This window comes from Colletotrichum destructivum, chromosome 4 (assembly GCF_034447905.1).
Source record: "Colletotrichum destructivum chromosome 4, complete sequence".
Classification (NCBI taxonomy): Eukaryota; Fungi; Ascomycota; class Sordariomycetes; order Glomerellales; family Glomerellaceae; genus Colletotrichum; species Colletotrichum destructivum.
The window spans coordinates 2,014,632-2,037,930 of record NC_085899.1 but is presented as its reverse complement, the minus strand read 5'-3'; the positions used below and the strand labels follow the sequence as shown (position 1 = coordinate 2,037,930).

Genomic DNA, 23,299 nt, shown 5'->3' with positions numbered 1-23,299 from the left:
TGTCCCGCTGCCAGCTCTTGAACACGAATCATGAATGGGGACCTCAGTCTATCGAGGGCCCTTGGAGGATTACGAATAGCCAATCCAGACGACACCGATGCCTCACCAAACACAGCCCAAGATGCCGCCGACACTCCCTTGCGGCCGACCGACCATCAGCCTGATCACCAATCCGACGCTGGCCTAGCGCCTCTAGACGACCCGACCGCACAACGAGCCACGACGCCTTACAGATCAACCCCAACAACGTCAGACAGCCTCCTACCCCCCATATCCAACACACAAGCGCCTGAGGGGCCATCGTCTTCCTACGACGGCTCGCCTAGCCACGTCGAATCCCATCGAACAAGCCCTAGCGCCGCGATGCGAGCAGATGTCTACCGCCAGCCCGTCTCGCCATATTCGGACCTCGACAGAGCCCCCGATAGTCGCACCTCGGTGTCTCCGACCCAACGCCCCATCTCTGGACTGTACAGTCAACCCCCCAGGGTACAAGAAGATGGTCAGGCACCCCATCTGGCGCACCCGCAGGCCGACCGGTCACGGAACTCGGTCTACGAATTGCTTGCAAGGCAAGACTCTAGGATTGCTTCAGGCTACCCAGGGGGCTCAACGCCGACGAGAGAGCTGAGCCACAGAGAGCGCTCTTCTAATACCGCTCGCCAATCCGAGCTGCCGCCCAGCTCTAGTTCTCTGCCCCCACGGAGAAGCTCCAAAGGGATGGCTGGTGGCTATGTCTCGGCAGCTGCAGGTCCGCGAGATCCATATGGTCCTGAGATGCCGCTGCCAAGTAGCAGCGAGGAGTGGAAAGATCGCGGTGCCGCTGTCGGGGTGCGAAGAGAAACAGATGCGAACGGCAAGACGGTCATTCGGCACGTGAAGAAAGGAGTCAGGGACTTCAGTTTCGGCCGCGTGCTCGGAGAAGGCTCGTACAGTACCGTCTATTTAGCCACCGACCGACAGACGCTCAAGGAGTACGCCATCAAAGTCCTTGAGAAGAAGCACATTATCAAGGAGAAGAAGATCAAGTACGTGAACATAGAGAAGAACACCCTCAATCGCCTTACTGAACACCCTGGAATCGTACGACTGTACTACACTTTCCAAGACGAGGCCTCTCTGTACTACGTTCTCGATCTTTGCAACGGCGGCGAGCTTCTGGGAGTGCTCAAGAAGACAGGCTCCTTTGATTTGGAGTGTACGCGGTTCTACGGCGCCCAGATTCTGGATGCCATTGATTACATGCACTCCAGGGGGGTGATTCACCGCGACCTGAAGCCGGAGAATGTCCTCCTGGACGATCACATGCACGTCAAGATTACCGACTTTGGCACGGCCAAGCTACTCAAGGATCCGAGAGAGGCGCAGACCGCTGGAGAGGGCGCGAGAGGACTACCGGAAAACAGCCGTGGAGACGCCGAAGACGACAGCCGAGCTGCGTCGTTTGTGGGGACTGCTGAGTATGTCAGTCCCGAGCTTCTGACTAGCAAAAACGCCTGCAAGGCAAGCGACCTTTGGGCATTCGGCTGCATAGTATACCAGTTGTTGGCCGGTCGTCCGCCATTCAAGGCCGCAACAGAATATCTCACGTTCCAAAAGATTGTCAACCTAGACTACGACTTTCCCGCCGGCTTTCCACCAGCAGCCCGGGACCTGGTTGAGCGATGCTTGGTCCTTGATCCGGCGCGTCGTCTCACGATCGAGCACATCAAGAACCACGAGTTCTTCGACGGACAGCAGTTCGGCAAAGGTCTGTGGAGGACCAAAGCTCCGCGGCTGCGGCCCTACAACCCTATCCCCCAGGAACCGACTGTGATTCAACTCAATGGCTCGGCCAACAGTCCCAACCATGTCAACACACCTAGAAGCTCTCAACCGCAGAGCTCGGCTATGAACAGCAGCTCTCGACCGGCCAGAATCATTACCGAGCTGCCGCCCCCGACCCAACTGGACATTGAATGGTCACCAGTGCTGACGAAGAATAACGAGAGGATTCTCAAACTCGGCGACCTGATGGTCGTCTCGAGTCCGCTACCCGCCGGCGGTCACAGCAGAGGTGGCGAGCATGGCGAGGGGCACAAAAAGCTGTCCAGGTTTTTTGGTGGCAGCACAACGAAGAAAAGACAGCGGCTAGTTATGGTGACGTCGAGTGGTCGCATTCTGCTGGCACCCGCCGGTGGAGAGGAAAAACGCGCCAAACAGGAAATATCATTACTTGCGCCTGACTGCTCGTGGAGAACCCAACTTGACGTAAAGGGGCAAACTGTCTGGTGCGTTGATGCGGTAAGTATCCTGGACAAAAAGTCTCGCCGCTCATCTAAGATCCGACAGGGTGGCGTCCACTACACGTTTGAGGAACCCAAAGGCAGTTCCAACTCTTCAGAGAACGGCTCAACGGCCAACGACTGGATAGAGTCTCTGGAGAGGGCCAAGGAACTGGCACTGTCTCAGAACCCTACAGGCTCTTACGCTGGCGACAATGGCTTCGACATGTCTTCGGCAGTCTCGAGTCCGTCGAGCACCCTTGGTGGGCGAGCGGGTGCTTACCCTGACGGCTTCAGCGTCAGCGATCGGTCTGGTCGAAATCACTTAAGCAAAAGCCAGGCCAGTTTGGAAGAATCAGCCTCCAATACCAAGCGTAATCGTTTCAGCAAACGGCAGTCCAAGAACGGACTGGGCCAGCAATTCTGACCATCAAAGTGCTGCATCATTTTATAAGATGCTCATCGAGACCGTTACGGATCTCGGGATGGAAATAGGCCTTGCGTCTCTCGAGCAAGGAGTGGATAGGAGTGGCCCGAGACTCGCGGCAAGGTTGTAATGCGGCAAAAATTAATTTCGTTTGACAGTAAGCATTTGGGAGCGTGGCGTATCGTTGGGTATGCACTCTTCGACCACTTTGCCTCTTTCGTCGTAGAGGATTGGTTTCTGCGGTTACATCGCTCGGTGGAAACATTCATGAATTAGGGGAGTTCCCGTCACTACTGGGAGTTTGAGAGGTTAATGCGATGATTGAGCACAACCCGCCCTCGCGGCTTGGGTGCCATCAAATGTATACGCCTAGCTCTACCATGCCTAATGGATAGGTACAGCCTGAGCGAGCGAGGCAATCGACATGGCCTTAGGAAGGGGTCGGTGCCTTGTGGAGATGGTAACACGAGCAGATTACAAAAACGTGAATAAAGCCATGTTTGTCGAGCATCAACGTGAGATTGATAGACAATGCTACCACAACCTGCCTAGGTAGGTACAGATGCGTGAATCGGATTTACCACAGGTAAGTGGGTGTACTGTTTGGCTAGGACATCCGGGACAACCCAGGATAAAAAGAATGGGTCTGACGCTTGTGGGGTCTACCGTCGCAGCAACTGCCCACGTTGGCCAATTAAGCCTGTTTGAGATGCTGCCTTGCGCGCGCACACCGTGCCTGCCGCCTGCCGCCTGCCGCCTCGCCGCCTGCGCTGCCTGCGCCGCCTGGCCATTCACGTTTTGCACAGGCGCGTTTGGGGAAGCGACGCGACCTAGGACGGTCGATAACGGCTTTCTCAGTCGAATCTTTCCAGTGACAAGTTTTCCAGTGATTCCTGCCTTGCGCGCATCTCATCAGAAGCTATCGCCAAAAATGCAGCCCCAGTACCGCCAATATGCCGGCCATGCTGGCGCACCGCAAGTTCCCCAGCGGGCTCCACATGTCCCAAATCAACGGAGAGGCGGCATCGGTATGCCCGTTCCTTCTTTACCCTTCTCAGCCTCAAGAGGCTTGAACATCCTTTTCCCTCCCCATCGCCTTTGTGTCTAGTCAGTTGCCGCGCGACATCCCCAGGCAAGCCCAAGACGACACGGCGACGACGAGGCAACGTCAACATTCACTTGAGCTAACTATGCCGCCCAAAGGACCCATCATGCCCCCGGGCCACCATCCTCAAGCAGCCATGAACCAGGCCGCCATGGCGCAGCATCACCCCCCCGGCCAGGCCCTTACCAGCGAGTTGGCCAAGCGTCGAAGCAGAAAGCCCACCGACAAGACGTTACCCGATGGCGTCGAGGATTGCATCGCAGATGCCGATGTCGCCCATAGATACAGAGAGTTACGCGACTTTGAACGTCGGCTGGACGCAACAATGACGCGCAAGCGTCTAGACATTGTCGAGACTGTTGGTCGCAACGCAAAGGTAGTGAGGAGCCTACTGAGTGCCCTGGTTTACTGCGCGCGAGACCGCGGCTGACACTATCATTTCAGCGCTACAAAACTCTCCGCATTTGGATCAGCAACACGGTCGAGGACCAGGCATGGCAGGGAAGCGGCCTTAGCGTCGACAGCTTCGACTTCACTCCCAGTGCCGAGCCTTCATACAAGGTCAAAATTGAAGGCCGTCTTCTTGAGGATGGACAGGAAGACGGCTCCGAGGAATATACGCAGAACTCGGATCACGTAGTGGGGGGCGGCGCCGCCGGCTCGAGGCGACAAAGCTCGTTGCCCACAGCCAAGAAACAGCGCTTCTCTCATTTCTTCAAAGCCCTGAATGTCGACTTTGACCGTACCCGCTCGAGAGCTGCATCGGACCAGACCGTCGAATGGAAGAAACCTGCTACAGTGAACGCTGCAGCTGGCGCCGAATTTGACGAGTTTACCTTCAAGCGCAGCGGGGACGAAACCATGAACATTACCATCAATCTGCACCGCCAGGAGGATCCCGAGCGATACTTGCTGAGTCCCGAGCTGGCCGACATCGTGGACATGCCGCAGGCCTCTCGTCAAGAGGCGGTTCTGGCTGTTTGGGAGTACATCAAGATGATGGGTCTGCAAGAGGACGAAGAGAAGCGCAACTTCCGCTGCGATGAACTCCTGAAAAAGGTAGAGATATCCACTTGCACTCTAGAGTGATTTTACACGAGGCCTGACTTCTGTCGCAGATCGTCAACGGTAGTGATGTAGGAATCGTTCCAAACCTCAACGATTACATCCAGCCTCACCTCCGGCCACTGCCTCCTGTCAGCTTACCTTACACCGTTCGGGTTGACGAGGAGTTCCACAAAGACCCCCAGCCCACCATTTACGATGTGCGGGTAGCGGTCGATGACCCCCTCAAGGCCAAGCTGGTACCCTTCGTAACAAACCCCGCGTATGCGAGCGCCCTCAAAGAGGTTGTTGCCATGGACGAGCAGCTAGCGACGCTAGTATCGGCTGTCGCCAATTCCAAGGCGAAGCACTCATTCTTCACGTCAATGAGTCAGGACCCCACCAACTTTGTGAGGAACTGGATGAGCTCGCAGAAGCGAGACCTCGAGGTAATCATGGGAGAGGCCACTAGGGGAGGCGGCGAAGATGCCACTGGAGACGATTGGAGACGTGGCGGCAAGGACAGCGTGTGGACATCTTCGAACGCGCGCGAGAGCGTCAGTGTCATGCTGGCCAAGCAGCCAACACAGGCCTCTAGGTAATAGAGCGCCATGGCAAGCTTGAGGGCACGTTGTATTATTCTGATATGTTACAAGGGGCGTCTCCCTAACAAGGAGACTCGGGCTGGATGGAGGGGCGTCAAAGGTTATGGCTGGCTTCGAACGATGTGCGACATCAACTTGTTTTCTCTCGATGCAATGGATAGTCGATACGATGGGCCATCGACAAGGGCGTTCTCCACAGAAGCAATATGTCCGATTCGACAAGTTGTTTCCGCCCAAATCTGCGTTTCGGCGGAGTATCCGGTGATAAAGCCAAAGTCCGTTGCGGCGTTTCCCCGCAAACGGGACCGGGCCGGTGATGACAAACCATGAGACGGTATTATAAGTTGATTACACGGCGCGAACCTCACCTCTAGAGTGGAAGCAGCACGTCGTATTGCAAACTCTTTCTCCTCTTCTTTTTCTTCCTCTTCTCGGTACACAAGTGAACCATGACGTCAGTCTTCGCTTCGGGCAACACGGCCGTTATTACGGGTGGCGCTGGGGGTGTCGGCCTGGCCATTGCCCAGAAATGCGTTGGCCACGGCATGAAGGTTCTCATCGTCGATCGCGACACGGAGCTTCTTAGAGCTGCCGAAAGAGAGCTCGGTGAGACTGTCACCGGCTTTGAGCTAGACGTAGGCCAGGTTGAGGGTTGGGAAAAGCTCAAAACGGTAGTCACGGGCTCATTCGGAAGTTGGTCAATCCATCGGTAACAAGACTGGTCCACAAAGGCTAACTTTTGTTGACTAAAAAGGTCGCATTGATCTCCTGGTTCTCAATGCCGGTGTAGGAGGCAAGTCCAATTGGCAAGACCCAGTCAGCTTCCGCAGGATCCTCGACACCAATCTATATGGCGTCATCAATGGCATCAGCAGCCTTCTACCGCTTGTGGGCGACGGACAGTTGTCCAAGTCGGCCGTCGTCATTACGGGCTCAAAGCAAGGCATCACGAATCCGCCGGGCAACCCGGCATATAACGCCAGCAAGGCGGCAGTCAAGAGCCTCGCCGAGCAGCTGTCATTCGACCTAAGGAACACGGCTACGTCTGTGCATCTCTTGGTCCCTGGATGGACCTTTACCGGACTCTCTGGTTCAAGGTCTGGCGCGGAGAAACCAGCGGCCGCCTGGACCGCCGAGCAAGTCGCCGAGTACCTGGAGCAGAAGATGGCCACGGGCCTTTTCTACATTCTCTGCCCAGACAACGAGGTGACAGAGAAACTGGATCGCTCGAGAATTCTTTGGAGTGTTGGAGATGTGATTGAGGGACGGCCGCCCCTAAGCAGGTGGCGTGAGGATTACAAAGAGGAGGCACAGACATGGATCGCCAAGCAGTTGTAAGCCTGGCCCCTGAGCTCGGCGTCAAGGTAGTGGGAATGCCATATCCCTGGGCACCATTACAAGAGGATATGGAGCGTTTGCTTCCTTCGCTGTCATTTCTCGAATGATGAAGCGTTGTATATGATAAACCTCATGTTAGATGCCTTCCTTGTCTTGGGAATACCCCGCCACCTCAAACGCCGGACGCAAATGCATGTCCCTTCGCCGCACAACCTATTCTCGGTCTCGGTCCTGTCACCTATATTCGTTCTGTCATTGTGTCCATAGAGCAAATAGCCCAAACCCCATCTACCTCATCGCAAAACCCCCATTCATGAGACGCTAAACGCTCATCTTTGCCTCGATCTAGCCACCACCCGACATACCATGCCTCTGAGGCGCCACCGGATTTGGCGGCATGTTTCTAATCTGCTTGATCAAGAACTCTCTCTCGTCGATGAATTGCTCGTCATCGGTTCTGTCCTCCAAAAAATGGGACAAGAACGTAAGTAGCTTTTCCCGGTTCATCAGCAAGATCTTCTGCACGGCAATTGACTTATGCGGGTTCGCTACGAAGACCTTGAAGACGTGAAAGCCTTCGTACTGCACCATTTTGCGATCGTCTCTCAGAAGATTCATGCATATCTTGAGGTGCTCCCCGCGATCGACGTAGGCGGTCATAACACTGTAGTTCGATCGGTCCAGCAGGATTTCGCCAAGGAGTTTGATAGACTGCCGCTTGGTAACATAGCTGTTGGATTGTACGAGGATGTTGTTATACTTGTCGAAGAATAGATCAAAGTTGACCGACAGGTATCTCGGAACCAGCTCCTTGTGTTTCGTGAGCAGTTCCTGTTGCGCAATTCACATTAGAGGAAGGTATGGCCACGAAAAGAGCTTGAGAGGCCAAGTCATCGGCCGTGCATAAGACTCACCCGAAATGTCGTGAAAGCATCTGCCGCCACTTCGAAGGAGCTCTTGTCGACCCAGTCAAAAAACCTCCAAAAGACGCCGTTACCGCTCTGCCGACGGTCCCTGTCTATGAGATTGATGCCCTTGCTACTAGACCCAGACTCGTCGTCGTCGTCGTACAGAATGATGGCGGCAGCGGCCTCCGACTTCAGGACCTCGCGAAGAACGGTACCGGCAGGCGTTGCGCTCTCCTTGTGTTCATAACCTCGACATAATTCGAGCAGTACTTGCGGGCGATTATTGACAACGTAGGACAAGGCTAGAGGGTCGCTTTTTGGAGAGGCGGTGGGCGGGCGGAAGCGGAAAACGTAGGAGAAGATTACTTGTGTATCTTTACGAGACTCGAATGGCAGACGCCAGAGGTTCACAGCAAGGAGGTATAGGAGGTCTTCTTCAATCAGCCCGGTGACGAGCTGGTATATCTGTTCGGGGCTGCTGTCGGACTCTGAATTAAGATTAGTCGCGGATTGCCCGAGAAAGAAAACGGAAGAGAAGACGTACCTTGTGTGCCTTGCAAGATGAATTTCATTTGGTTCAGTACCTTGGCGAGCTCTTCAGCCTGTGTAAGAAAAGCACGTTAGTAGCCTAAATCGATTTGAATGTAGATAACACAGGAGCATGTAACTAACCTTGGCGGGACCATTTGGACCTTCGAGCTTCGTTACATGATCTCTAGCCTGCTTGGGCAGGTCGACAGCGGGCCTCGTCCTAGCCCTGCCGAAGAGAAACGACATGGCGGTGGAGGGGGCGAGCACGGCCAGAGAGCGTGGGTTTGTGGTGTAGTTGATGTTATGGTGTTGTCGAGCAAATCCGGTAAAGTCGAGTCGGTCGATCACGAGGGCGATAGGTGGTTGCCGGTCGAACGAAGAAAGGAAGAAGTGGCTCCCTGATCGTGATTGTCGAGAATTATACCTTACACCGGAGACGAAGCGGGTTGACCCCTCGCGAGGAGATCGAGAGGGTACTGTCGTGTGAGGGTGGTTGGCAATGTGTTTGTATGGTTTCGATTAGCATCTACTCGGCACCGAAGACGGAAGGTACATGTGTGCAGTCGAGAGAAGGGGAAGTCTGGCAAAGAGAAGAAGGACAACTGGCGTGGTGCTAGGTCAAAGTCGAGTCGGGCGGGTGTTGTCTGATGATGATGATTGCTTTGAGATTGGACGGCGACGTCCCGACGCGGAGGATTTGGCGGCGTTGTTTGCGCAATGATAGTGGTTGCTTGGGTGCTAAGTTACCTCTAGTGGTCCCTTTCTGGAGGCACGAGGTACCTACTCCGCTTGTTTTGGCAACTTTTGGGTTGAGTCCCGCCTTGACTGGGGCAGGCAGGCGGTGGCAGGAGGAGCGCAAAGAGTGGTACAGCAACAGGTGTGTGCAACCGGCATTCTAGCAGTCAGTACCTACCTACCTACCTTAGGTAAGGCAGGTAAGTACCTAAAGACAGTTCAACACCACAGCCAAGAGCCCCTCTGGGCTTGGGTATGCACTTTACCTAGTAGCTACATTTACTTACTGCCCAGCCGGTTGCCCCGCGCTCCACGTTCCGAGTAGGTACGGTACCTCAGGTAGGGTAGGTAGGGAGGTAGGAAAGTTGATTGAGAAAAAATTACCCCACTGACTCACCCCTCGCACCAAAAGATCCAACGACCCCTCCAAATACCTCACGCCCCAAAGCCTCGCCCACCGAGAGAACCTGAACGCACTCTTTTGGTCTTGACTCACTCTGACCTGCGTCTTCTTCCCGCTCCCTGTGAGCCGCTTTTTCTTCTTTTCTTATTTGCTTCCTTTCTTTTTTAGAACTCGATCTCGTACACCGGCAAGAGCCAGCGGCGCAACAAACCATTCTCCGCCCCTCTTCGTCTCGAGGAAACACCGACGACAACATCCACCCCGCCGCCGTCTTCGGCGTAAGAATATTTGATTTGCCCGAACCACACACCACAACCCTCGTCGTGCATTGCCTTCGCTTTCGACAACAACAACAACAACCTCCCTCGACATCATGTCTATCGATTTTCCCAAGGAGGAGGAGGCCGTCCTCCAGAGATGGCGCGAGATCAAGGCCTTTGAGCGTCAGGTAAGCTAGTCACACTTCGACCACGGTTTGGGCTTTTTTGATCTTGGCCGTCATGCTAACGTTCCCTTTATAGCTTGAGTTGACCCAGGGCAAGCCCCTCTATACCTTCTACGATGGCCCTCCTTTCGCCACAGGGCTTCCTCACTACGGCCATCTGCTGGCCTCTACCATCAAGGACATTATTCCGAGATATTGGTCCATGAAGGGATTCCACGTCGAGAGACGTTTTGGCTGGGACACCCATGGCCTGCCTATCGAGCACGAGATTGACAAGAAGTTGGGAATCTCCGGCAAAGCTGCCGTCATGAAACTAGGCCTGAAGAACTACAACGCCGAATGCAGATCTATCGTCATGCGCTACAGCGAGGAGTGGCGCCACACTGTTGAGAGGCTCGGCCGTTGGATCGACTTTGACAACGACTACAAGGCAAGCATCTGTCTCTTGGCTTACTCTTGATCACTTTGTGCTGACATGCCTCCGCTCAAGACCATGGATCCTACCTTCATGGAGTCGGAATGGTGGGTTTTCAAGCAGTTGTTCGACAAGGGCGCCGTCTACCAGGGACACCGTGTCATGCCTTACTCGACAGCTCTGACGACTGCGCTGAGCAACTTTGAGGCCAACCAAAACTACCAAGATGTCAGCGATCCTGCCATTGTCATCGCCTTTCCCCTGCGGGACGATCCCGAGACCAACTTGCTGGCTTGGACGACCACTCCATGGACCTTGCCATCCCACCTTGGCCTGGCCGCCCACCCTGACTTTGAGTACATCAAAATCGTCGACGAGAAGTCTGGTAAGAAGTACATCCTGCTCGAGAAACTCCTCGGCACTTTGTACAAGGATGTCAAGAAGGCAAAGTTCAAAATCCTCGAAAAGATCAAGGGCAAGGACATGCTGGGCTGGAAGTACGAGCCCCCTTTCAACTACTTCTATGAGGAGTATAAGGACGTCGCGTTTCAGGTTCTGAATGCCACCTATGTCACTGATGACAGCGGTACGGGTATTGTTCACCAGGCGCCCGCTTTCGGTGAGGACGACTATAACGTCGCCCTGGCCGCTGGCATCGTCACGGAGAGTAGACCCCCTCCCGACCCGATAGATGACGGCGGTCACTTCACTGGCCGCGTTTCTGACTTTGTCGGCATGCACGTCAAGGAGGCCGACAAGCACATCATCAAGCACCTGAAGACTGCCGGAAAAATCGTGGTTGATTCTACGCTCAAGCACTCGTACCCAATGTGCTACCGATCCGACACCCCCCTCATCTACCGCGCTGTTCCGTCCTGGTTCGTTCGCATCCCTGAGATCATCCCTCAGATGCTGGAGAATATCAAGGGCTCTCACTGGGTGCCTTCTTTTGTCAAGGAGCGCCGCTTCGCCAGCTGGATCGAGAACGCGCGTGACTGGAACGTTTCGAGAAATCGGTACTGGGGTACACCCATTCCTCTCTGGGTCAGCGAGGACATGGAAGAGCGTGTGTGCATCGGCAGCATTGAGGAGCTGCGGGAGTTGAGCGGCTACACCGGAGACTTGACTGATCTTCATCGCGACAACATTGACCACATTACGATCCCCAGTAAGATGGGCAAAGGTACCCTCAGGCGCATCGAGGAAGTCTTTGACTGCTGGTTTGAGTCCGGTAGTATGCCGTACGCAAGTCAGCATTACCCTTTCGAGAACGCGGACAAGTTCGAGAAGTCCTTCCCTGGTGACTTTATTGCCGAAGGTTTGGACCAGACCAGAGGCTGGTTCTATACCCTTCTTGTGCTTGGTACCCATCTCTTCGGCCGTATTCCCTTCAAAAACTGCGTCGTCAACGGCATAGTTCTAGCGGAGGACGGAAAGAAGATGTCAAAGCGTCTCAAGAACTATCCGGTACCTGATATTGTCATGGACAAGTACGGCTCCGATGCTCTGCGGCTCTATCTCATCAACTCGCCTGTTGTGCGTGCCGAGCCCTTGCGCTTCAAGGAGTCCGGCGTGAAGGAGGTTGTGCAAAAAGTTCTCCTGCCCCTTTGGAACAGCTACAAGTTCTTCGAGGGCCAGGTGTCCCTACTGAAGAAGGTCGAGGACATCGACTACGCTTGGGATCCCAAGGGCCTGGCGAACAACGAGAACGTCATGGATCGTTGGATCTTGGCCAGTTGCCAAAGTCTGTTGCAGTTCGTCAACGAGGAGATGAGCGGTATGTAACCCCGATCTCGCCTCAACATGCGAACCTCACTAACACTTAATACCACCCTTTAGCATACCGTCTCTACACTGTCGTCCCTCGCCTGCTCGGCCTTATTGAGAATACCACAAACTGGTACATTAAGCTGAACAGGAGACGCCTCAAGGGCGAGAATGGCGTCGAGGACACGCAGCATGCGCTCAATACCTTGTTCGAGGTTCTTTTCACGCTGTGCCGTGGTCTTGCCCCTTTCACCCCTTTCATCACCGACACCATCTACCAGAAGCTGCGCCCCTTCATTCCCAAGGAGGCCGAGGCCGAAGATGCGCGAAGCGTCCACTTTTTGCCGTTCCCCGAAGTACGACAAGAGCTGTTTGACGAAGTTGTTGAACGTAGAGTCGGCAGAATGCAGAGAGTCATCGACCTGGTCCGGGTCTCTCGTGAAAGAAGGTCTGTTGGTCTCAAGACGCCCCTGAAGACCCTTGTGGTCATCCACCGTGACCCACAGTATCTCGAGGATCTCGAATCTCTCTCATCCTACATCAGAGAAGAGATGAACATCAGAGACCTGGTGCTTACGTCTGACGAGGCCAAGTACAATGTCCAGTACAGTGTGACTGCAGACTGGCCAGTGCTGGGCAAGAAGCTCAAGAAGGACATGGCGCGCGTCAAAAAGGCACTTCCGACGCTCAGTAGCGACGCTGTCAAGGAGTACTCGGAGAAGAAGGAAATCCTGGTCGACGGAATCAAGCTGGAGGAGGGCGACCTTGTGGTGAGGCGCGGGCTGAAGGAGGACGAGTCTTCTAAGAACCTGGAGACGAACTCTGACAACGACGTGCTCACTATACTGGACGCGGAGCTGTATGTTGAGCTCGCGCACGAAGGTCTCGCCCGGGAGATCATCAACCGTGTGCAGCGCCTGAGAAAGAAGGCCCAGCTCCAGCCTACAGATGACATCAAGATGGAGTACAAGGTCATCAGCGACCCTGACAACATTGGCCTCGAGGAAGTGTTTGTGTCTCAAACCAAGGCCATCGAGAAGGCTTTGCGGAGACCGGTCGACAAGCACGACGTCACCAAGTTGGAGGGCGAGATCTCGACGAAGCAGCAAAAGGGATTGATTATGGAGGAGGAGCAGGAAGTGCAGCACGCGACATTCTTACTTCGCCTGCTCGAGTTGTAGACATGAGGTGCCAAAGTTGATAGGGCGCTTACTGGCAGCGCATACAGACTCTAAATGACTGTTGGCCATGTCGAGCGCGGACCTGGAACCGCCCCCCCCCCCCCCAAAAAAAAAAAAGAGAGAGGCAAAATCACAAGTTTTACAATCGAATTGATTTCTATTGTGTTTCTACCACGCTCAGTTTGTCTTCCGGGCGGCAGCCTATCGTCGGGACCGTAATTAGTGATGCGATTGCCTCAACCACAACTGGGGGTAACGGTAGTGGCGGCTTACAAGGTAACAATCTTTTAACTTTAGAAACTCCTTGACGCACTTGTCTTTGTGGACGGCGTTGTAGTCGGCAACGATACACTTGCCGTATAACGAGGTCTATGCAGTGATCAGTGTTCTGCCTCCGACGAATGACCAAGACCATTGAGGGGGAAACCGACCTCGACCGAGCATTGGCCGACTGCCGCAGCGAACTTCTGGATGGGCCGCGTGCGTACCATGTCCACCTGCTTTGTGGATTTGGATAATATAAACTCAATAGATCGGGACAGTTGGATGAGGCGTGGTACAATGCAAGATGAGTGACAGATTGATGTGTGTTTGTAGGGGCAGCGTAGATGACATAATACAATACAACGCCATGCATGTATGCGAAACAAGAAGAAAAGGGAGTACAGAGTACCTCATCGCCGTTTTTGTTTGTTCAGGTCAGGGCACGACGTGAGGGCCTTGTCATGCACAGGGTATCCGTTTCAAAGCATATTGACACAGGGCATAGCACATTGACCAATCAAATCCACATCGCGACGCTAGGATCATGATGCAGCCCAGCCAACGGCAGGGTCTCCACCAGTGGCTGATCTGTCCAGTAGCCAAGAGAGGGAAGCGTGGACAAGGAGTAAACAGAAAAGAAACTCTGCTTGGGCACAGAAAATGGGAGGTCGGGGAGCTCCATTCGCTCCAACGCCACTACACCTACCTTCCTAGCTAGTTACGACCTTAGCCGGTTCCCGCAAGTCGACTTTGACCGCAAACCTAATCCTCGTTGACCATTATTCCTTCAACTATCGTCCTCGCCCTTGACGTTGGCCAGCTGCACTCTTTTTGCAGCCTACTTTACGCACGGTGGACATGGCAGGCTTAACAGCGCCACGCCCGATCAAGATTTGTTGCCATTGTTCCCGACCTTTCAGCGCATTTCTGCGAGTCTTGCGACGCGACTGAACACCCGCTCACCTAGTTGGGGGGAAAGAAACACGGGGGTAATTCGCCTTGGGCTGGGTCGCGACAACCCCCCTTCTCCCTCTCTTTCAGTGGCCGTGGATACATACCTTTGTCGCGCTCGAATGCCTTTTTAGCATCATTCGCTTATAATTCCTCTACATCAACCTCAAGTTCTGTTCTCAGCGACACGACTGCATCTAGGCCCAATCGCAAACCCAGCCATCACTAACACCACTGGAGAGCTTTTTTACCACCATATTATTATGCTCCTAGCTCGGCGCCAGTTCACATGCCGTCGCTGCCGTATCGCCCAGCGCTGGCTCCTCGTGACGGCATATCCAGCTTCGAGTCTGTCCAAAGCTCCGAATTCTATTACAGTGACGAAGGTGAGTGCGCTTCTATTTGCGCTATCTCAGCCACTCTTTGGGTCTATGCTCGCGCCTTGCGAACAAACAAACCCGTAAGCGCAATGCGACTAATGAATACTCGCAGATGTCGCTCTTCTGCACGATATCGTCACGGCCGCGCAGGAAATTCTCGAATTCCTTCCCGCTGGAGAGCGATTGGCAACAAACGCACTATTCCAGGCCTACGACGACATTCTGCCGCTCCATGGCCTCGACCCGGAAAAGGACCAACACATTTCCCGCCTCGTCTTTCGGATTGGCGGCGAACGCGGCGATGGATTGCTCGTGGAGAAACTCCGCGCCGTCCTATCAAGGATGGGTATCGGACTCGAATTCGACAGCCGCAGCGACGGCTCCAAGATTCTCTCGGACCATGGCAACGGCCCAGACTTCTACAGCGGTTCGCGTCACGAGGGGTCTGTTCAGCAGTCGCTCTCCCTATCGGCGACCGATCGCAACTCTGACTCGTCCGAAGATGAGCCCTCCGAAGATGAGCTCTCCGAAGATGAGCCCTCACCCCCCCAGCCAGCCCATCAGGAAAAGGTCGCGTATCCTCGTCATCCGGCATCGCACGAGACACACCACCTGGGTGATTCCGGATCTCCCCCAAGGTTGACGCGCACCGACCTGGGGCCGAACTCGTCGAGTTCAGAGCCAGCCACTTCTATCAAAAAAACACAATCACCACCGCCGCCGCCACCACAAAGTTATACGACCTTGGCAGTTGAAAACACGGAGCAAACTGGCCAAAACAACCATTCGATTGCCGGTAACAACAAGCAACAGGTCTCTGGCGATACTACTGCTAAGCCTGTAAACCCTCCCATTGCCGGTCACACGGAGAACGAAAACAAAACCCCGGCGCTCACCCGGTCCAAACCGGTGCGGAAAGTGAACTGGTTACTACCGCCGGATAACACCACTGAGCCGAGTGGAAATGGCGGCGGAGTTGTCCATCTTGAGAACGAGCCCGTAGTCCGTGAGTCCGATGTCCAAGAGCCGGCGAGGCCTGGACTTGCCGTTCAACAGCCTTTGGGGCATAAGATAGCCGTTCAGGGGTATATCACACACAAACCAGCCGAACACTCTTTTGAGCAAGGGCAACCTGTCGAAGAACCTGGTAGCCAGGTCGAACAAGAGGAAGGACAGGAAAATGGCCTGCAAACACGGGAAGACCTGGAAGCTGAGGCACGGTATGCTCTACTGGAACGACAATCACGAAAGGCAGCCGGGTATTTGCTACTCCTTAGAGGAATATCCCATTGGGAGCAACATGCTCTGGATAAGCTTGAACGGACAGCTGTGGCCAGGAGACATATCATGCGGATGCGTCACTTCGATTCGTGGGAGCTCGTGACGGCCGAGACCAGGTTCAAGGGCCGTCGCATTTTTACCACACGACTTCTAACCCTGTGGCTCAGACGCGCAGATGAGGCGATCTTAAATGATCATTGCGCCTTAGCTCATGCTCAGCGCAAATCCGTCCAGAACGCTCTCAGCCAATGGTCTGCCTCTTGTCCAACTCACATTAAACCTCAACATCCGTTCCGCTCTCTGAATATTTATCTACAACACTGGCATTCAGCCTGCGTCATTTCTTCAAGACTGCAGCCACATATTGAAGCCCTACGTCAGAGGCAGGAGTTGTCACAGGCCACCAGGATATGGCACCGTCAGGCTTCATCGCACATCAAGGGCGTTGCGTCGTTCCGCCGATTCATTGTTGTCTGCGGTTCTCTGAGTCAGTGGCATTTGCACACTCGGGTTGAGTTCTTCAGGGCCAAGTTGAGAGTCAGGCTCCTTCGTAGCTCCCTGTCAAGATGGCAAGCCGCTTGTCAGGCACCGCCATCCCTTGGCGAGGCCAATTTCTACGGCCGTGGCAAGCATGTCGACTCTCAAGGTGGCCAAGCGCCACGGGCACGGCAACCGCGAGGCGGGAAATTCCTCATGGACTTGTCAGATCGCATGCTAAAAACTAAGGTCCTGGGCAATTGGCAACGGCAGGCTTCGGTGTTGGCCAAGACCAGCACAAGCTCTCGCCGGTTTGCAGTGCATCAAGGAGCGCAAAAGGCCTTGGAGTCATGGCATTTCGATGTTGATTACAACAGAAGCCTCAATACGTGGTCGAAGCGTGGGTGCTTCTACGTCAGTGCCACCCACGCGTTGAAGACGTGGCGCTTAAAGGCATCCTGGAGATCCAGTACTCGAAAGTTATACGCGCAGTGCAGAAAACACGTCAAGGCTACCTTTACTAAAGGTCACCTCAGTCGCTGGAAGACAGTTACTCGTGCACATGGCAACATCAGCTGGGAGGCGATTCAACATCACGGTGTGGTCGAACGGGCTCGCCTCGTTCGCATGCTGGAAACATGGCGAGACAAGAGCAGAAACGATTGGGGTGCAGGCAGGCTTTTGACCGCCGCATGGGTTAATGAATGGCGGAGCATGTCGCAAGACCATGCGGGGACACATGACCTTGCCAATCAGGCCTGGGGACTGACACTCAAGTCTCGGTATTGGAGCCAGTGGCAATCGACCTTGCTACAGCTCAAGAGCCGCGAATACGTCGCACTCGATGTCCGGGAGAGAAACAGTAAGAAAGTGGTGCGGCGACTTCTGCTTCGCTGGAAAGGGGATAGGGATTTCTCCACGTCGCAGCAGTCGACGGCCACACGACCCAACCTTGCAAGTTCGCGGAGAGGTGTTGGGTTCGGACTCGGTCACAGCTCGGTACCACTCTCGAGGGCAGTTCACGAGCGAGCCGGCGGTTTATCACTCAGGGGTTCCAATATCCAAGAGGTCGGTCCGGCCGTCGAGGACGAGGATCATGACGGCGCGGGGTCAGGGCCCGACGTCGATGGGGTCGTCATGGACACGCCGACGCGATGGACAGGCATGGCATCTTCTGTCAGGCTGCCTTCCATGACACCATTCGCGCCGCTAACGACGCCGTTCGAGCGGCAGCTTCGGGAGCGTTACAACCAGAGCATGCCTCCAGCTCCAACAGGCCAGCTGAGCAGGCTTTCCTTTGCACAGGCGCAGAGACTCTCCGTGGCAGATACGCGACGGGCGCCCGATGATAGCATGCCAGAAGGGTCCAGCAGCAGAAAGTAAGAAATGATGAAGGCTTTGGATGAATGGGTGGCGGGGGATGAACAGCCCTCGACGAGCATGGATTATATGATGCGGTTTTGTAGATGTTTGCTTGTTGGAAACCATTAATGAGTAGATGAGGACTGCTTTGGTGTCTCTTAAGAACAGTTTGAGGGTGGAGGTTGGATGTTGGATGTTATCTGCTTGTCATGTGGTGCAGATGAGGAGCATCACGTCCATCAGTAGATGCCAACACCTCACTTGGGTAGGGTACCTAGGAGGCGCTTTCAGGGCGCAAATATGCTAGTCCTAGATTAGTGTGCATTCGATACAACAAAACTCGTGTAAGTATACATACTTGTATGCTGGCGTCATTGTTTGGCTGAGGTCCGGGGTGCTTTATCTTATCGCGGTGTTTGTTAGGTTGCGACGCGCTCCTGAACCCCCCCTTTCGTCAGATGTTCTGGAATAGCAGAGGTACGTATCGCCGACATGCTAAATCCTCCAAAGCCCAACCTACCTAGGTATGTGAAGCACTTCAATTGAGCTACTTGCCTACCTACCTGCCTACCTTACCTTAAGCCCATCTTTCGCATAGCTCAGCTCGCACCTCACCCCATCTCAAGACAACCAACTCGGTCCTCGCTCCATACCACCTCAACAGCACCTAAACAACTCAGTCAGCATTGCGTTCCCTGACACTCGCGCCACTTCTACCCACCTGAGCAATGCTGCTGTGGTCCTCTCGCTAGTAGGATGAGAGCAGTCCTCCCAGGCAGACCGAGGTCTGGGCTCCAAGCTCTTGCGACGGGCTTCTGGGACACGAGACACTTCAATGTAAGAAATGAACACATCCCTCGCTTCTCTTGCCCTTATAGTTGTCGTCGCCGTCGTCACATGTAGTGCTGACAATCTCCCCCCTGCAGGTCTACATAACCGGCAGCGCATTTACCATCCTCACCGATTCGGATACCGTTCTCCAGACCATCTACGACGACGACCCGAGTCATTTGCAAGCCGTAGCCTTTGATGAATCTTCGGGCAAGATTGCCACCTGTACCCAATCTGTCGTAAGAGTCTACAGGCCGTTTGGACAGCCAGAAGATGCTCTTAAGGTGCGTTGAAGCCGACGTCCCTCCGCTGCATCCATCACTTTTGGCTCGCTGCACACAGCAGCTAACGAAGCATCTACCTTTTAGTGGGGCCTTCAATCATCATTTCCAATTCCCGATCCTCAAAATGCCGCCGACGGCGTCTCCTTAAGCTGGGGTGGTACTGAAGAGCTCCTCGTTGGCCATTGCGCCCTCTACTTGTACTCGACCATTGCCGAGCCCGCGCAGTTATGGAACAAGCCTGTCCCGAACCCCCTGAAGGTCGCAGAGCTCTCGTACGACTCGGCATACATAGCTTCGGTTGGACTTCAAGATTGTCTAGTCAAGGTCTGGCGCCGATTGACTTATGGAGCCGACGATGTGCGCTTTGACTTGGCCTACTTGCGCCACCCGGACGTTATCACCAGTCTTCGATGGCGGAAGCCTTTCCATGCCGAGCAAACGGTCGAAAACGCTCTTTATACTATTTGCGCCGATAACGTGGTTCGCGTTTGGATAGGCGCAGATACGCATGCCTCTGGGCACATGAATCTTTGGGGGGCCATCGATTTGACCTCTGAACTCCGAGAACATAGCCTTAAATCTCCCCTTACCAGAGTACCCCTGGCTTCATTCATCATCGACGGGAGAGAGGTTTCAGCTGCCGCCGAGGTCACTGTTCAGCGTCGTCCAGTTCAGGAAGGCAAATGCGACACTGCTCTCGAGAACTTGATAACCCTTGCAAACAAGAGCCCCGAACTTTGTGTTGCTTCTGATGGCGCAGGAAACATGACTATATATGCTTTCGAAGACGTTGGTTCGAGAACTAACAAACCAAAGACCGCTGTCAAAGTCGCAAGCTTCGAGTCGCACCTACTCGACATCCGGTCTGGTCTACACGTTCAAATACAGAGCTATTGCGATCGACAGACCGGGCGGCTACATATACTGGCCCATGACTTTGATGGACAGATTCATGTCTACGAAGCGAACCTGGTGGAGTTCCTCGATACCATCAACGAGCAAAATCGTCTCACTCGGCGCTGTATCTGGTCCGGTCATTCGGCGCCCATCAAAAAGATGGTTCGAAACTTCAGTGGTCGAGCTGTTGTGTCTAGAACGGAAGAGGGCGAATGCGTTGTCTGGACCCACTCAGAGAAGAACAACCTCTCGCGGCAGAGCGTCATTCCGGGGAGCGCTCATATTCATCGCATTTGCGTCTTACGCAAGGGTCGTTTTGTTGTGTTTTTGGAGCATGACACCATCTCTCTATGGGATTGCCGGCCACAAAGGGCAATTTTATTAGAGCGACAGCCGTATGAGATTTCAGGGAAGCCACTCTGTCTCCTAATTCTACCACGGCAAAGGGTTGAGAATTATGCCGTTGCACAGATTGCCACGATTACCTCGGAGCAAGAAGGACTTGTCTGGGAGGTCAACCTGCCTCGGTACTCGCATCAGCGTACTGAGGCACACACCAATGGCCATGATGATACGTCGATACGAGAATTTTGCAGGTTCAAACTGAAGGATGCCGAAGGAATCGCTTACATGCTCCCTGTTGATCCGGCAGGATCCGCGCCGGTAACATCAAGCTTCCTGGATGTTTTTGCCAGGGATATCGCCATATCTTATACCCATACCGGCCGAGTAGATTTCTGGACAGCTAGGGTGGACAAAACGGGAAAACATGTTGGGTGGCTCTCCACGTCTTCAGCAGAGACCGGTCTTTCAGAGCCCGCTCTCGTCAGTGGAAGCACTCTCAAGAAGGCTGCGCTCGTTGATTCGGGGAGGTCGCAGCTATTCATATGGGACATCGGCGGCGCTCGGCTTGAGTTCACACAGGACTATGGTACGCACAACACCATCCAGGATCTTGACTGGACCTCAACGCCAGACTCGCAATCGATACTTGCAGTAGGTTTCCAGTCCAAGGTGGTCCTGCTTTGCCAGATGCGTTTTGACTACCTGAACAAGGGGCCGGCTTGGGCTGCAGTCCGGGAGATCAGCATTCGTGAGTTCACGCCTCATCCAATAGGCGACTCTACATGGCTAGGTGACGGGCACCTCGTCATTGGCTCTGGCAACCAGATGTTTGTTCACGGGAGAGACTATGACTTATCCAGTTCTCTGGTCAGCAGCCTACAACTTCCACACAAGAAGAACGGCGTCTGGGATCTTTTTGAGGCCGTTCAAAGGTTTAATGGCCCGCTGCCGGTTTTCCATCCTCAATTTCTGAGTCAATGTATCCTTGCCGGCAAAAGCACGGTGGTGCGGAACGTGCTCATGTCTCTGCACCAAACACTCAAATTCCTCATTGCCGGTGAGACAGTTGATGACTACCTGGGGTTGGATCCGGCAGTCTTTTACACGGACGAGGTGGGCACTTTCATGTATTGCAACCACCAGGAGACACCTCTCACTGACATCGCTACCAGGTATCACAGGCGTCAGAAGCCCATTTGGGGTCTCACTTCAGTCTTCAAACATCCAAAGACGAGGCAGACGAAACGTTTGGCGAGGAGACTGCACATGCCATCAACGAGCGACTGACCAAGGTCGGCCTTCGACAGCTCTCGGGACACGAGCAAATACAATTAGCGGATATTGTGGAATGCGTTGGCCTGGTAGAAAAACAACGCAGATCACTCGACGAGAACGGCGCTCGTTTCATGTTGTTTTTCCGTCAGCATGGCCTCCGCAAGGGCCGGACAAGCGAGATTCAGATGTCGTGGCGAGAGATTAACTGGGCTTACCACTCAACCAGCCAAGACATTCTCACTGACTTCGTTATCAAACAATGTCACGGTACCGTGCGCTGGGAGGATGCGCGAGAGAGCGGCATGTTCATGTGGCTTAGTGACCTCAACGCTTTGGTGAGTACTCTCCCGTTCCTTTGGCCAATGGTTGGCACAAAGTATGCTAACATTGCCTGCAGCGCACACAATTCGAGAACGTGGCTCGCAACGAATATACCAAGAGCGATATGAAGAACCCAGTGGATTGTAGCATCTACTATCTAGCCCTGAAGAAGAAGACAGTTCTTCAGGGGCTCTGGCGCATAGCTCACTGGAACAGAGAGCAAGGGGCAACGCAGAAGTTGCTGGCTAACAATTTTGAAGAGCCCAAGTGGCGGACGACAGCTCTGAAGAACGCTTACGCCCTACTCAGCAAGCGACGGTTCGGTAGGTTACATGCGACTTGACTCATACTATGATGCTAATGTTTGTGGCGTGCAGAATATGCGGCAGCATTCTTCCTGCTTGCCGATCATTTGCAGGACGCTGTAAACGTCTGTTTGAACCAGCTCAAGGACCTTCAGCTTGCTGTGGCAATCGCGCGCGTGTATGAAGGTGACCAAGGTCCGGTGTTGAGAAAGCTCTTGGAAGAGGAAGTGCTTGCTGTGGCAGCCAAGGAGGGTAATCGCTGGCTCGCGTCGTGGGTCTTCTGGATGTTGAACCGCAAGGATATGGCGGTCAGGGCTCTCATTGTAAGTCGCCACCCTATCGACCCAAATAGTGGTTGCTATTCTCTAATGCACGCCTTTCGTTGTAGTCCCCCGTCTATACCCTGGTGGAAACGCCTTATGCTCCTGATATGAGATCGAAACTCTTCTTGACAGATGATCCAGCGTTGGTGGTGCTATACTCGCAATTACGACAGAAGACACTCCAAACACTGCGCGGCGCGTCAAAGGTCACCCCACGCGTCGAGTGGGAATTTGTTCTTCACAGCGCCAAGCTCTACGACCGTATGGGTTGCGATCTTCTCGGTCTGGACCTGGGTACGTACCACACATGGATGCTTATGTGTCAGAGTATAAGGCTGACAAGCTTTTAGTTCGCAACTGGGAGTTCCTAAAACCAGCATCGAGCATGACCAACGGATTAGGCGGCGAGGTGAATCCGCTAAAGATGCTACGCCGACGTAGTTCGCTGGTGGTGGCAGACTTGCCCATGTCGAGCCTCCATGTCGCAATGAGATCCGGCGGATCGGGAAAGCAGTCGACTACCACAGTCTTCCAAGAGCCAGACTCTAGCTCGCTGCTCGACAGCTTCGGGTTTTGAAAGGGGTTCTAGAAAGGAGTAGCTAGCTCGCTGATTAGTAGCTCGAACACAATGAATGATAGCAGGTTTGTATGAGATGCGTGGAGCAAGCCGCAAGGCATCAATCAGCCTCGCTGTTCGTGCAATCTAAGTTCAGTTCTGATAGCTCGCTGTAGTGAGTCCACAAGCGTTGTTGGTCGACAAGTGGACCCCAGCAATGAGCGAGAATAGAGGTTGGCTTGCTTATTAAGCAGTGACACCTTTATTTGGTTGCTGCCA

The 23,299-nt window shown here is 54.0% G+C and overlaps 8 protein-coding genes across 8 annotated transcripts; 6 read left to right on the top strand and 2 right to left on the bottom strand.

Moving 5' to 3' along the window:
- Nucleotides 1-30: 30 nt before the first annotated feature.
- On the top strand, nucleotides 31-2,691 carry CDEST_06515 (Putative serine/threonine-protein kinase, active; the record flags this gene model as incomplete). The annotated part of the gene is made up of 1 exon (XM_062922674.1): nucleotides 31-2,691. The coding sequence occupies one exon, from the start codon at nucleotides 31-33 to the stop codon at nucleotides 2,689-2,691; it is 2,661 nt and encodes an 886-aa protein (XP_062778725.1).
- Nucleotides 2,692-3,644: 953 nt separating this feature from the next.
- Nucleotides 3,645-5,442, top strand: CDEST_06514 (Putative SWIB/MDM2 domain-containing protein; the record flags this gene model as incomplete). The annotated part of the gene is made up of 4 exons (XM_062922673.1): nucleotides 3,645-3,719; nucleotides 3,804-4,175; nucleotides 4,241-4,855; nucleotides 4,915-5,442. The coding sequence occupies 4 exons, from the start codon at nucleotides 3,645-3,647 to the stop codon at nucleotides 5,440-5,442; spliced, it is 1,590 nt and encodes a 529-aa protein (XP_062778724.1).
- Nucleotides 5,443-5,823: 381 nt separating this feature from the next.
- Nucleotides 5,824-7,124, top strand: CDEST_06513 (Putative short-chain dehydrogenase/reductase SDR, NAD(P)-binding domain superfamily). Its single transcript, XM_062922672.1, has 2 exons — nucleotides 5,824-6,138; nucleotides 6,200-7,124. The coding sequence occupies exons 1-2, from the start codon at nucleotides 5,895-5,897 to the stop codon at nucleotides 6,781-6,783; spliced, it is 828 nt and encodes a 275-aa protein (XP_062778723.1). The 5' UTR covers nucleotides 5,824-5,894; the 3' UTR covers nucleotides 6,784-7,124.
- Nucleotide 7,125: 1 nt separating this feature from the next.
- On the bottom strand, nucleotides 7,126-8,940 carry CDEST_06512 (Putative armadillo-like helical protein). Its single transcript, XM_062922671.1, has 4 exons — nucleotides 8,364-8,940; nucleotides 8,236-8,293; nucleotides 7,698-8,179; nucleotides 7,126-7,614 (listed from the first exon to the last, which is right to left on the bottom strand). Exons 1-4 carry the CDS (start codon nucleotides 8,466-8,468, stop codon nucleotides 7,129-7,131), a joined length of 1,131 nt encoding a protein of 376 aa, XP_062778722.1. The 5' UTR covers nucleotides 8,469-8,940; the 3' UTR covers nucleotides 7,126-7,128.
- Nucleotides 8,941-9,363: 423 nt separating this feature from the next.
- CDEST_06511 (Putative aminoacyl-tRNA synthetase, class I, isoleucine-tRNA ligase) lies at nucleotides 9,364-13,275 on the top strand. The gene is made up of 4 exons (XM_062922670.1): nucleotides 9,364-9,808; nucleotides 9,882-10,235; nucleotides 10,296-11,997; nucleotides 12,060-13,275. The coding sequence occupies exons 1-4, from the start codon at nucleotides 9,734-9,736 to the stop codon at nucleotides 13,166-13,168; spliced, it is 3,240 nt and encodes a 1,079-aa protein (XP_062778721.1). The 5' UTR covers nucleotides 9,364-9,733; the 3' UTR covers nucleotides 13,169-13,275.
- A 1-nt stretch (nucleotide 13,276) lies between these two features.
- CDEST_06510 (Putative NADH dehydrogenase [ubiquinone] 1 alpha subcomplex assembly factor 8) lies at nucleotides 13,277-13,841 on the bottom strand. The gene is made up of 3 exons (XM_062922669.1): nucleotides 13,596-13,841; nucleotides 13,442-13,537; nucleotides 13,277-13,369 (listed from the first exon to the last, which is right to left on the bottom strand). The coding sequence occupies exons 1-3, from the start codon at nucleotides 13,803-13,805 to the stop codon at nucleotides 13,346-13,348; spliced, it is 330 nt and encodes a 109-aa protein (XP_062778720.1). The 5' UTR covers nucleotides 13,806-13,841; the 3' UTR covers nucleotides 13,277-13,345.
- A 267-nt stretch (nucleotides 13,842-14,108) lies between these two features.
- Nucleotides 14,109-18,274, top strand: CDEST_06509 (uncharacterized protein). The gene is made up of 2 exons (XM_062922668.1): nucleotides 14,109-14,769; nucleotides 14,876-18,274. Exons 1-2 carry the CDS (start codon nucleotides 14,673-14,675, stop codon nucleotides 17,902-17,904), a joined length of 3,126 nt encoding a protein of 1,041 aa, XP_062778719.1. The 5' UTR covers nucleotides 14,109-14,672; the 3' UTR covers nucleotides 17,905-18,274.
- A 93-nt stretch (nucleotides 18,275-18,367) lies between these two features.
- Nucleotides 18,368-23,119, top strand: CDEST_06508 (Putative RAVE complex protein Rav1). Its single transcript, XM_062922667.1, has 8 exons — nucleotides 18,368-18,720; nucleotides 18,810-18,998; nucleotides 19,083-21,353; nucleotides 21,413-21,850; nucleotides 21,913-22,159; nucleotides 22,214-22,464; nucleotides 22,530-22,758; nucleotides 22,815-23,119. The coding sequence occupies exons 1-8, from the start codon at nucleotides 18,640-18,642 to the stop codon at nucleotides 23,039-23,041; spliced, it is 3,933 nt and encodes a 1,310-aa protein (XP_062778718.1). The 5' UTR covers nucleotides 18,368-18,639; the 3' UTR covers nucleotides 23,042-23,119.
- The last annotated feature ends 180 nt before the right edge of the window (nucleotides 23,120-23,299 follow it).

Excerpts from the sequence above, each read along its gene's own strand:
- CDEST_06513 (XM_062922672.1), top strand. The coding sequence starts at position 5,895 with ATGACGTCAGTCTTCGCTTCGGGCAACACGGCCGTTATTACGGGTGGC. Across the intron at positions 6,139-6,199 it reads AGTCACGGGCTCATTCGGAA|GTCGCATTGATCTCCTGGTT; the intron begins GTTGGTCAATCC and ends TTGACTAAAAAG.
- CDEST_06511 (XM_062922670.1), top strand. The coding sequence starts at position 9,734 with ATGTCTATCGATTTTCCCAAGGAGGAGGAGGCCGTCCTCCAGAGATGG. Across the intron at positions 9,809-9,881 it reads TCAAGGCCTTTGAGCGTCAG|CTTGAGTTGACCCAGGGCAA; the intron begins GTAAGCTAGTCA and ends TTCCCTTTATAG. Across the intron at positions 11,998-12,059 it reads CGTCAACGAGGAGATGAGCG|CATACCGTCTCTACACTGTC; the intron begins GTATGTAACCCC and ends ACCACCCTTTAG.
- CDEST_06508 (XM_062922667.1), top strand. The coding sequence starts at position 18,640 with ATGAGAGCAGTCCTCCCAGGCAGACCGAGGTCTGGGCTCCAAGCTCTT. Across the intron at positions 18,721-18,809 it reads GGGACACGAGACACTTCAAT|GTCTACATAACCGGCAGCGC; the intron begins GTAAGAAATGAA and ends TCCCCCCTGCAG. Across the intron at positions 22,759-22,814 it reads TCTTCTCGGTCTGGACCTGG|TTCGCAACTGGGAGTTCCTA; the intron begins GTACGTACCACA and ends ACAAGCTTTTAG.
- CDEST_06510 (XM_062922669.1), bottom strand. The coding sequence starts at position 13,805 with ATGCATGGCGTTGTATTGTATTATGTCATCTACGCTGCCCCTACAAAC. Across the intron at positions 13,538-13,595 it reads CCAATGCTCGGTCGAGGTCG|ACCTCGTTATACGGCAAGTG; the intron begins GTTTCCCCCTCA and ends ATCACTGCATAG. Across the intron at positions 13,370-13,441 it reads AGTTAAAAGATTGTTACCTT|GCTGCCGCCCGGAAGACAAA; the intron begins GTAAGCCGCCAC and ends TCCCGACGATAG.
- CDEST_06509 (XM_062922668.1), top strand. The coding sequence starts at position 14,673 with ATGCCGTCGCTGCCGTATCGCCCAGCGCTGGCTCCTCGTGACGGCATA. Across the intron at positions 14,770-14,875 it reads ATTCTATTACAGTGACGAAG|ATGTCGCTCTTCTGCACGAT; the intron begins GTGAGTGCGCTT and ends GAATACTCGCAG.
- CDEST_06512 (XM_062922671.1), bottom strand. The coding sequence starts at position 8,468 with ATGTCGTTTCTCTTCGGCAGGGCTAGGACGAGGCCCGCTGTCGACCTG. Across the intron at positions 8,294-8,363 it reads GTCCAAATGGTCCCGCCAAG|GCTGAAGAGCTCGCCAAGGT; the intron begins GTTAGTTACATG and ends TTTCTTACACAG. Across the intron at positions 7,615-7,697 it reads ATGCTTTCACGACATTTCGG|GAACTGCTCACGAAACACAA; the intron begins GTGAGTCTTATG and ends ATTGCGCAACAG.